The 12,362-nt window shown below is 37.5% G+C and overlaps 1 protein-coding gene across 8 annotated transcripts in view; it reads left to right on the top strand.

The window, feature by feature from the left end:
• Edem3 (ER degradation enhancing alpha-mannosidase like protein 3) overlaps positions 1-12,362 on the top strand; it is a 60,852-nt gene that overhangs the window by 8,537 nt on the left and 39,953 nt on the right. For all 8 annotated transcript variants that reach the window (XM_040737419.1, XM_005071275.4, XM_040737418.1 and 5 more), the window contains exons 3-5: positions 6,342-6,442; positions 7,223-7,262; positions 11,242-11,354. In XM_040737419.1, the coding sequence (XP_040593353.1) occupies positions 6,342-6,442; positions 7,223-7,262; positions 11,242-11,354 (254 nt within the window). The remainder of the gene's footprint in view (positions 1-6,341; positions 6,443-7,222; positions 7,263-11,241; positions 11,355-12,362) is intronic.

Raw genomic sequence — 12,362 nt, 5'->3', positions numbered from 1 at the left:
CTCAAACTTGTGATCCTCCTGCATCAGCCTCTCGAGTGCTGAGATTACAGCTATGCACCATCACACCCAGCTGACTAGTTTTCTTTAAGCCACAAGAGCTGTTTTTAAAAATTTTAATGAAGTTACTTTGGATTTCCAGATTTATGTCAATCTACTTAAATAAATGAAAACTTACTTTAAAAATATTCACAATACAAAATTTACGATTTTAGTCACTTTTAGGAATACTGATCTGTGGCATTTGTTGCTAGAACATCATCTTTCCCATCTGAAACTCTACATAGATTTTTCTTTTTAATCATTTATTCATCAAAAAGAGTAATCTGGAAACAAAACTGTTTTAGAAAGGGTACTAGGTCGCCTGGTAAGTTTAAGTTTGAGTTTAGAAGAGACTGCCAGACTTCATTTTGCATTTCCCACCAGTTATATATGCGCTCAGTTACTACACATCCTCTCAAAGGCCGGTGCTTTCAAGTCTTTTTAATTTTAACTGTCCTAGTGGGTGTGTGGTAGGGTTTCACTGTGACTTTAATTTCATTTTTCCTGGTGACTAATGCTGTTGAAAATCCTCCCATCCATTTCTTTTATGTTCCTGTATCTTTTTGGATGAAGCATCTGTTACAATTTTCTTTTTCATTTCAGAATCAAGTCCTTTGTCCTGCTGTTGCTGAGTTATAAAAATTATTTTCTAACTTAGGTGGGAAACCTTTATCATATTCCATGGATTTTTTTTTCAGTCTGTGCTTTGAATTTTAATTTTTCCTTTTTTTCCCGATTTTAAGTTGTCTAACAGTGATGTTTAAAGTAGAAATAATTTAAAATGTGACCAAGTTTGATTTAATACTTTTTTTAAAAAAGATTCATGCTTTTATAGTTTCCTAAAAAATGCTTTCCTAGACTTTCCTTTTTTTGCTCCCAGATGCTTTTTTGAGTTAATTTTTGCATATGATGAAATAAAGGTTTTTTTTTTTTTGAGTAACTAGCTATTTAGCACCATTGTTGTAATGAGTGGCTTGTCCCTGCTCAATTACTTAGACACTTTTGTGAAGGAAATGCCTTGACCAGGTAGGTAGGTTGGTAGGTGGGTTTCTCCAGGTTTTGCATTCTGCTTGTGGCTCCTTAAGGCCAATGTCACATTGGTTCTAACTTTTGTAACCTTGTGATTCGTTCTCAGCTCAGCAGTGTCAATCCCCTAGTTTTGTTTTTCTTTTCAGGATTGCTTTTGGCTATTTTAGATTTTTTTTTATTTCTATGTAAAAATTTAAAACCATATTGCCGGCTTCTATTTAAGCAATAACCAGCTTTTGTTTGGGGTTATGTTGGATCAGTAGATCAATTTGGAAAGAATTTCTGTTTTCTGTTTTTCTTTTCCTGAGTCAGGATGTTGAGCTTGCTTAGCCAAAGACCACCTTGAACTTCTGGTCCTCCTCCTTCTGTCATCCAAGTGCTGTGATTTCAGGTGTGTGCCCTCATAACAGGCTTTTGTAGAGAACTGATTTCTTAACATTAAGTCTTTAATCCACAAATATTGTTCCCCTGACCACTTACGGAGGCTCAATAATCCAATTAATGATTTAAATTGTTGGTTTTAGTAGGATGAAATGTCTCCCCTTTACCTAATTCTATAAACGTGGTGCTAAGAAGTCTTTAGGTGGTGTTTTGATTTGGCTCTGGAGATGAGTTTGTCACCTCATGGCTAAAGTAAATTGAGAGTCTAAAATGGAGAATCTGCCACCTTTTAACTTATTTTTTTCTCCTTGCTGCTAAGTAGAGGAACATTCTCTACTTAGTTTCTGCAAGACTCTTTTATCACCTGCGTTTCATTTCTGAGTCACAAATATTAAATGTTTTTGTGACTCTTGGTTGTGTCAACATGACTGTTTCCTCTTTTCTGGCCACACGTGAAGAGGAGAAGTTGCTGTGCTCACACCCAGCCGCCCGAAGCCTGCTGCAGCTGCCTGTTGCCACGTGTGCCTTGCCCCTGCCTTCTGCAAACTCTCTGGAGTGTGCTTTGTGGTTAACCTGAAGAAAGGCAATGGTTTTATTTTTATGTTTAATCTTGAGACAAAGGGCAGGATGTACTTTTACACCTTAGGTCAAAGTTACTTTGATTCTTCTGCTTTGAATATGCTGTGGACATTTTTATTATCTAGATAGGTTCTGGGTTTGAATTTTCATATTTAATTTGGAGACCAGGTTTAGACACAGTACTTTAAAATAGAAAGGAACTTTTTTTTTTACCATCAAATTAACATTTTGTCTTTTTACAAAATAACTTTCAAAATATTAAAGCAACTTTGAGGTTTTTTTAACTTTTATAACTTACATGTATTAAATATAAAACAAAGCAATGAAATATAAGTACTCTGGGGAATCAGTTGTACTGAAATTGACACAGAAAATAATTAGGAATTTATGCTGAAAATGCATATTATTGAAAGTTTAAAAATATACTTTGAAATTCAGAATGTGGTGATTGTATATGGATTCTAATTATGTCAAAGTATTTGTTGCATAGAATCATCTCAGGATGAGTCATTATGGAACATTCAATTTTCTAAAAAGTAGGCTAAGAAGTACAGCATTGACTGTAACCATGCACTCAAGGGTACAGAAAAATTGAGAATTTTAAAAAAGATTTATAATTTTCATGTGTATAAGTTTTTTTTTCTGCATGTATTTAAGTTTACCATGTACATGCAGTGTCCTCGGAGGCCAGAAGACAGTATCACATCCCTGAAGCTGGTGTTAAAGGCCGCGGTGAGCCACCTTCTAAATACTAAGAACTGAACCTGGGCCCTCTGGAAGAGCAGTCATTTAGTCCAGTTCTCTTGCTGTGATAAAACACTATGATTGAGCTGGGTGGTTGTAGTGCACACCTTTAATCCCAGCACTCGGGAGAAAGAGGCAGGCAGATCTCTGTGAGTTTGAGGGCAGCCTGGTCTACAGAGAGAGTTCCAGGACAGCCAAAGCTGCACAGAGAAACCCTGTCTCAAAAAACCAACCAACCAGTCAACAAACCAAACAAAAACCCACTATGATCAGGAGCAATTTGTAGAGGAAAGGATTTATTTAATTGTAAGAGAGTAGTCTATCATTCAGTGAAGTCAGGGCAGGAACTGGAGGTAGGAACTAACGCAGAAGCCACAGAGGAGTGCTATTTACTGGCTTGTTTTCTCATGGCTCGCTCAGCCTGCTTTCTTATACCATCCAGGACCATGTGCCCATGGGTGAGCTGGGCCTACTCATACCAAATCAGTAATCAAGATATTGCACTACAGACTTGCCTACAGGCAAATCTTCTGGAGACATTTACTCATTTGAGAATCCTTCATGCCAAATGACTCTAGCTTGTGTCATGTTTATAAAAAACTAACCAAGACAAACAGCAAGTGCTTTTTAACTGCTGACCCATCTCATCTCTCCATCTCCCAAAGTTGAGACTCTTGGCAAAGAGCATTGAAGGTTCATAACATTTGCATTGTGGTCTGGGAACAGTTCCCAGGGGTCAGTGTTAGATCTACTCAAGCGGAGTAGAGCCATGCCATTTTCTGCTCCTCTCTCCTGAGTTTGATTTGGTTCCTCAGTTTCTTCATTCCTGTGTTTTGATTTTGAGTCTCCTTTTGGTTGTTTGGGTTTGAAAGCCTCAGAGGTGTTCTGTTTCTCTGCTAGGTTGTCTCCTCCCTTCCTTAACTTGGAGAACTTCTGAACAGCCTGGCATGCTTAAGAAAGCCATGTTTTCTTTCCTTCAGAAAGTTGAAAATACAGTTCTGCAGTCTTTTTGCTCTCACTTGGTATTTCTATGCAAAGTTTCTAGGAGTAGTCTGATGTGTGTGCTGTGTGACTTAATTGCCCATATAGTTCCCCTTTCTTTTCTTTTCTTTTTTTTTTTTAAAGATAGGATTTCTCTGTGTAATAGCCTGACTGTCCTGGAAATAGATCTGTAGACCAGTCTGGCCTCAAACTCAAAGAGATCCTCCTGCCTCTTCCAAGTTTTGGGATTAAAGACGTGTGCCACCACTGCCTAGTGCTCATATAGTTCTTAATTCTTAAAGTCCAGCAGAAATATTCCCACTTGTGTGTCTGAGTCTCAGTATGCCTCTCCTACAACTCAGTAACCTTCACTCCAAACTCACAATATGTAGTAGAAGAAAAACAGAGACCAAGGAACACCAGGCACACAGTCTTTATCAAAGTTGTCTGGTAGTTATGGATAAAAATATAAAGTAGTAAAAATAAGGCCTTTGCTGTTTTTATGAAAAGCTTCCTGGAGATACTCAGGCAGGACTTGGTTTCTTAAAATGCAGGACAGGCGCCTTCCCAGACATGGGGAGGTGTTGCGTTCCTTTCTAATTCTGGATGAACAGCAGGCATTTGATACTTTGCTCCTTAAGTATCATGAAATATGTCTAGAATTTCCTTTGCAGGATTACTTTCTCTGTGACATCTTTAGCCCTTATGACATAAGGAGTTTCTTAAGTTACATCAGTAATATGGCCAATATTTCATATAATTGGGAAAGAATGAATTCTTTAAAAAGTAGACTTTAGAAAATTGGCCTTTGGGAGAACAATAGTGTTAAACATTAGAAACAAAATAGATTCCAGATAGAGTAACACTTAATTGTAGTGTCTATGGTGTGTGTGTGTGTGTGTGTGTGTGTGTGTGTGTGTGTATGTGTGTGTGTATGTGTGTGTGTATGTGTGTGTGTATGTATGCATGCATGCATGTGACATTTCTAGGGCCTAGAGTAGCCTGGTGCAGAATTCTTGGAAACCAGAAACCATGAAGGAAGAGATGATACTTAAAGCTTATAGTGAAAACACTACAAACAAAAATTAAAAACTAAACAAAGAAAGGATAAAAGATACTTACTTGTTTGTATATAACAGTCAGATATTTATTGAGTCTCTTGGCAATAGAAGTAGCCATTGGAAAAAGAAGCAGTATAAACAGGCATTTTTCCCAAGTGGTTGATGTAAAAAGGTGTGTATCCTTTTTAGTGGAATTTGAGACTTTTTAAAAAACGAGCTGATTGGCAAAAATCTCCTTGATTCGTATCTATTGTTAAGTGATCCACAGAAGTAGCACATGTATGAAAGGTGAACATGTCTACGGATGTTTTTAGATCATTCTTCATGTTCATCCATACCAAAGTAAATAAATGTATCTGAACTATGCAGCCTTCTGAGGAGCTGGGCGTGGGTATAAGAGTATGGACTTTAGAGTCAGGTGGCCAGGCTTTGAGTTCTGAATTCATCATGTTAGTTTTTCAACCTAGCCTTACTTGATTTCCTGGGGCCTAGTTTTCCCTGTGAAGTAAAGACAATTGAATCTCATTCAGAGGATTGTTGAAATAATTAAACTCTTTGATGTATAGAATAGAGGGTAGAAAATAAGTACTCAATAAATATGAGTTATAATTTGACTTTGTTATTAAAGTATTTCTAAAACATTCCAACATGCTGGGGTGGTGGAGTTACTTAGGGACTTGCTTACAGTTTCAGAGGGTTAGTCCATTATCATCACACCTCAGTGACACACACCTCCTCCAACAAGGCCATAGCTCCTAATCTTTCCCAAACAATTTCACTAATTGGGGACCAAACATTCAAATATATGAGCCTATGGGGACCGTTCTTATTCAAACCACCACAGGGTACCTTGTATTTTGAGTAAAATATAAAACAAGCTTGAGACCAGTGAGTATAGATGATAGTAAGCACCTATTTGTGAATACAGTCTCTGGATGTATGTCAGTCACTAGTACAGTGCTTGCTTGCCTCGTATGCCTCAGGCCCTGGATTGGTGCACAAAGCAATGCGTGTCCATTATATGTATGAGAAACTGGAATATCCCTGCTACTGTTCATTACCAGGACAAAGGACTGTGTTCCCAAGATCCACTAAACTGATCTGAGTTTTGTTCAAGTCCCAGCTCTTATCTGGGCAGGGCAGTATGTACTTGTAATACCAGTTCTCAGAAGGCTAAGGCAGGAGAATTGTGGGTAACAGGCCAGCCTAGGCTACATAGTGAGACCCCATCTCAAAAAGAAGTGTTTTAAATGATACACATTCATATATTTGACTGTATTTAATACATGAATAAATCTGAAAGGCTGAAAACTGGTCTTAATGGTGCTAACTTTTAGGGAGTGAGATTCAAGGAGGGAAGTCAGATTATCGGTTTTTAAAAGAAATTTTAATACGTCAAGCATGCATTAAAGTTTAAATTGTCCATAAATTGTGTAGATAGTCCACCTTTTAAGTACCAATCCTATTCTCTAAATGGCGTCTGCTTTCTCTCACTTTCTTTAGTGACTTATTAAGGTTTTTCTGCAGGAACATGCTTACCCAGCCGATGAACTCATGCCTTTAACCTGTAGAGGCCGTGTCAGAGGCCAGGAGCCAAGCCGGGGTGATGTAGATGATGCCTTGGGAAAGTGAGTATGAGCACAAAGTATAGCATGACTTTTCAGAGTAGCCAAGTCCCACTTGGAGAGAAAATTCACAGCCTCATTTCTGGGGCCTTGCCAACTTTAAGTTCTTTTCTTTTTCATTTGTTTATTGTTTGTGCATGTTTACACATGTGGATGTCAGAGGACAATTTGCGGGAGTCAGTTCTCTTCATTGACCATGTGGTCCTGGGAATTGAAGCACTTTTACCTATTGAGCCCTCTCGCTAGCACAGTTGAGCAGATTTTAAAGAATGCCTTAAAAAAGAAAGAAAAAGAAAATCTGCTTTAAGTGTTATATTAAGGTCTTTTATTGTTTCGTATTCTAAACAAGTAACTTCTTATATCTGAGAAAAGTTAGCTCATTAAGCTGGGTGTAACGTTAAAAAACCATGTAACTTTGATGTAGTCTTTAAAATGTACATGAGGGCATCATCATGTTCTAAAGTGCTGCTGTAAATACATGTGATATATTATTGCTAATTACTAATTTATTCATAATGATGGGATTGGACCCCTAGCATTGAGCTTTAATGTTTTTTTGTTGTTTTAAAAGGAGCCGATGAAGTTTCAATGAATCCTCAAAGATACTAGGATGTTTCAGATTGTTGGGCTATTTTATAGATCACATTACACTGTAGATACATGGAGGAGCTGCTTACTAGAAATTGCAATAGGGCGTAGATAATTCTGCTTACACAGTCATGGATGAAGCATTTTAAGTTCTAGTGTTTTATATATATATATCTTGTTACATTTGTTTCCTAGGTTTTCCCTAACACTGATCGATTCTTTGGATACTCTTGTGGTAAGTTCCATTTTTCTTGGAATTACTTGTTTTATAGCTTTCATGATATTCACATTCAAGTAATATAAATATAATCAGCTTACTGTGTATAGAATGGAAGCCGAAAGCATTTAAGATGTTCAAATCTTTGCTTCTGGATAAAGCTTGAACTTTATTTACATAATACATAACATTGTTGAGTTATGTCAAATTATTGTCAAATGCTACATGTAGCATAGTGGAGATACTAAATAATTTATCAAGATGTCAGCTCCCATGGCTCCCTACCTTTGGGTAAGGAGGTTGAAGCTTTTGAAAGAAAGTAATTTAGAAGAATGCTTTGCTCTTCTTGTTCCATGATCGTATGCCTCGTGATGCTGAAAGTTTTTATGCTGTGCTCATAAGCAAACATTGTTTTTCCCAGCAGGACTTTTGGCTCTCCTTTTCAACCATATACTATAGAGATTATGCTAATTAGTATTAGTTTTCGAGTTGTTTGTGGTGGTAGAGGGGCCAGATTGTGGTCCAGATGCCAGGATTCTGGAATGCTGGCTTTCTAGTGTTTTTACCGTCAGGCCATTAAGACCATTTCATCTTTGAGGGTCTTCTTTAGGGGCTAATCCTGTACTTTAAGTTACTATTCCAAGTGCTGATTAATATTAAAAATAAAACAAGATAAAAACATCTTTCAAGTAGCAGGAAGTTTTACTTCCTGATAGCTTTTCTATATTTTCCCCTTTGGCACATTCTTAATTTTGAAATAGAAAGCTCACTGTGATAGCAGCTTAGCAAGCACCTCTGACATTCAAAGAGACAAATACCCACTCAGATTACTGCCCTGTGATTGTTCTGGTGAGGGTTAGTCCTACTTCCCTCTGATGTTAATATAGACATGCTGAAAATGGATTGCTTAGATCTTTCTTTTTGTGCTAGTGTTTTGAAAGTCACAACTTCACTTAGCAAAAATGAATAGAAAATACAAACTACATTTTCACAACTATGAAAAAGATACTGTTAGATGTTATATTTTTTGATTTAGTGGTCCCTGGTGTTTTTGTGTATCATAGGGGAAGAGAGAGAGAAGATACACAAAACATCCTGGCAGACATAAGTGTATGTTCTGGAGCGGTACAGTCTCCAGGAAGGTTCAACTGTCACCTAGGAGACTGAGGGATGTGATTTATGTGTAACATGCTGAGTGAGGCATAGGGCTTCTTTAGGAGGGGAGGGGAGGGAAGGACAGTGAGTGACAACACTAGAGGAGAGCTGGCATTTCTTCCTCATTCCTTCAGATAGCACATTCCCTTTCATTTCTCTCTAAAGTCTTAATTCATTTTCACGACTGTGCACTTTAGTTATCATTATTGTTTTATAAAATATCCTCAAAAGAGATAAGGTGTCTCTACATTGCATGATGTCCCTACATTTAGAAATCTGTCAACTTCTCTTATTGGGTAGCCACAAATTATTATGAAGGTATTATATCTTTTTTAAAGAGTTTTGCATTAGTACTCAAGGTAAGATGAGACTATGCTGGACTAGTAATAACAGCATTATTTGGGATCTAGTTAGAAATACAAGTTATCAAGGGCTTGTGAGATGACTCAGGAGGTGCGTTTTTCACCAAGCAGGACAACCTGACTAGCAGGGCCCACATGGTGGAAGGAGAGAATGGACTTACGCAGATTGTCCTCTGACCTGGACATGGACACTGTGGCATATGTGTGCCTACATACAAACACAGGCATACACACTCAATAAATGAAATACTACTTTACAAAATATTTAATTTCAGTCTTTTCAAGTAGGAATAGCCAAAGTAAGTACAGATCACCATAGCATTGGAAATGAGCAAATTCATTTTGAACTTTTAGTCATTATCTCAAGTATTTTCTTTTGATTTTAAACAGAATTGGAGAAAAGTACTTTCAAAAGTTTTCCTGCTTTTAGAGTGGGGATATTATCTTGTATGTTTTTATCAATGCAAGTATTAGTATTGCTAATTAAATTTGCCTTTTAAATTGTTTTTTTTTTAATTTGTGATTTAGCCATTTGAAAATACTAACAGAGCATATCACTTATAGTGATTAGTGTACAGAATCCAACCATCTTTATTGTTTGTGGCATAATATGTTAAGTCAGTTTCTCTTGCCATAGTTTGATTTTTAAATTTAAATGTTCAAAATACTAGTTTGACTTTTTGTCATAGAATCAGGCACTAAAACATTGCACCTTTACATCTGAAGACGGTGCACTCTGAAAAGACAATAGTTATGGAAACAGATTAGAAGCAATGGAGGGAAAGTAGAGGCCTAGAAACACCTTTTGTTACTTAGTAGAAGGTAAAGAGACAGATAAAGTGGTGAGTCTGTTAGAATTAATTATGTAGCTAGTCATGGGCAATGATAACCTCTTTTTGGAAGTTTGGCATTGGTGCTCCTGCGGTGTGTGTTTGGAGAAGCTCCTGGGTTCCTCAGGAGGGAAGTATAGCCATAAATTAGAAGAGTTCCCATTGACTTTGGCTTCAGGCTGCCCTAAATTTTACCTGAGTTAGGGAATTTCTCATACTTATTAGGATCAGATCAGATTTCAAAAATTACTGCAAAGTATTGTCAAACACAAAGATTGAACAGTCAAAGACAAACTTCTACTGCATCTAATATCTAAATCACATTTAACTATGTTACTAGATGGAAAAATGAAAGCTGCCTTTGTAATGGCAGTGACCCCTTTTCATTGAGCTCCTTCCAAGAACTACTGAGGCTTCCGTTGAGTCACGAGTTTGGGCTCGCATGATTATAATAGCAATGATATTAAACATTTGGCAGTCAGCACTTAAGTCAGACAGTCTGGTTCAAGCACTTTACACTCATGATCACATTCAAGAAAACAGCTCTGTAGAATAGTCCTCCTTCCTTTATGGATGAAGGAATATGCTCAGAGTTGGAAGTAACTTGATTTGAATCACACGTGACTGAAGTAAAAGAATCAGAACTCAAGCCAGGACCTGTCCTTTACCATATACTACATTGCTTCTTTTGCAGGTGGGACATCCATCCATAGGGTGGAGGCTTAGGCTCAGTCAGGTAGAGACAGTACTTTCTTCTGGAGTAGACAACTCCTTATGTTACATATTTATGTATTTGTTTATTTTGTGTGTATGTATGTGGGTGCAGGCACCACATTATGTGGTACAACTTGCAGGAGTTGGTTCTCTCCTTCTATCGTATGGTCTCAGGGATTAAATTCAGGCACTCAGGGTTGGCAGTGGGTGCCTTTACCCACTGAGCCATCTCACAGCCCAAGAGAGCTTAGTTTCTAAGATGGTGCTCAACGAGCAGGGTGACTGTTTACTTTGTTCTGATTTAGAAGTCAGATCCCCGTCAAGTGCACCTCGTGGCTCTAGCTGTAGACCGTGGACAATATATGCATGTATACAAATATTTGAGGAAGAAGAACTAGAAGTAGGAAAAGAAAAAGTTCTCTATATATCCCTCCCCGTCATCTAACTATTAAGAAGAATCTTTTTACCTGAATCACTTGGTTCTAGAAGTTTGTATTTTGGAATGTGTCATAGGCTTTACAGCCTGGGCATTCCTAGTCCAACAATCCAAAAATGCTTGAATACTTAAGATACTTGAAATCTGTAATATTTTGAATGGTGCCAGCAAGATATTCAAAACCTAAAAATTGTAGATTGATGCATTTTGGATTCAGATTTTGGGTTTAGAGATGGTCAGCTTGTATTGAGTCCAGCCTGAATTCCTTTGATGGGTCTTTTACAGCCCTGAAAGCATGTCAGTGTGGAAAGATGTACTCAACTTTTCAGTTTCAGACATTATCACATTTTTATAATATACTTAAGGGACGTACTATTTTGTATGGATCATTTTTTCTACATTGTAAAGTATGCTGACATTGATTTTAATCTCATTCATAGTATAATTTTTTTTCCTGACTTGGTAGAAAAGATTTTTATCTCGTTCTTTTCTTCTCATAGGTATTAAACAAAACTAAGGAATTTGAAGATGCAGTGAGAAAAGTTTTAAGAGATGTCAACTTAGATAATGATGTAGTTGTGTCAGTCTTTGAAACAAACATCAGAGTTCTAGGGTAAGTATGCAATGGTGGGAAAGCTTCAGGCTTATTATTTCCTGAAGGTAGTAAAGAAGTTTCTGTGTAAAAGATAAAATTTGGGGTGCGGGTGGGCTGGAGAGATGCCTCATCAGGTAAGAGCACTAGCTACTCTTACAGAAAATTCAGGTGCAATTCCCAGCTCCCAAGTGGCCACTCACTACCAATGGAAGTCTAGTCACAGGGGATCTGATGCCCTCTTCTGGCCTCTGAGGGTGCTACATGCATGTGGTGAACAGACATTCATGCAGTTGAAACACTCCAAAACATAAAATTTTACAAAAAGAAAAAAAGGTTAAAATTTGGACTCCAGGTATGGTGGCTCAGGCTTGTGATCCTGGCCCTTGGAAAGTATGGCAGGAGTAAGAAGTTTTAAGATCAGCCTGACCACATAGTAAGTCCCATGCCAGCCTAGAGTAGACCCTGTCTCAATACCTTCCCCTGTGAAAAAGATAAAATTTGGGGTGTTGTGAAACAGCCATGGGGATGATCTTGGATTATGCTGCAACGCACACAGTATTTGGAGAGACTCAGACCACAGGTGGTCCCTGACCGGGAAGGAATTAAAGGTTGAATACATTTCCTGCTAGTTACATCAGAGGTTTCCAGGAGGCTGCATTGGCCAGTGTTAGCCAGGAACCTCTGCAGAGAAGCCAGATGAGAGTCAGTTAACAGGCTTGCTCCTCAGACAGTCAGAAATGCCCTTGAGGGTTAAAAGTGTGAGATTATAAACTTAATTCATCCCAATGGTAGGTAAGTTTATGTTTAATAGCTTTTGCAATTCTCTGTCCCTTCTCCATGCAATGAGTTACTCTTCAATTAAATGTAAGAAGTCCTTGATAGCATCTTGAAGATTATTAATTCTTTTAATGAGGTAAAAGCTGTTTTTAATTTATAAACATTATAATGAGAGTCAGTTATTTCATGTTGATAAAATTAAAACTTTAAATTCATTTTAAAAACATTTAGCCCATTTGTTAAAATACA

The sequence above is a fragment of the Mesocricetus auratus genome, unplaced genomic scaffold (genome assembly GCF_017639785.1).
Source record: "Mesocricetus auratus isolate SY011 unplaced genomic scaffold, BCM_Maur_2.0 Super-Scaffold_100676, whole genome shotgun sequence".
NCBI lineage: Eukaryota > Metazoa > Chordata > Mammalia > Rodentia > Cricetidae > Mesocricetus > Mesocricetus auratus.
This window is presented reverse-complemented; position numbering and strand designations above follow the sequence as displayed.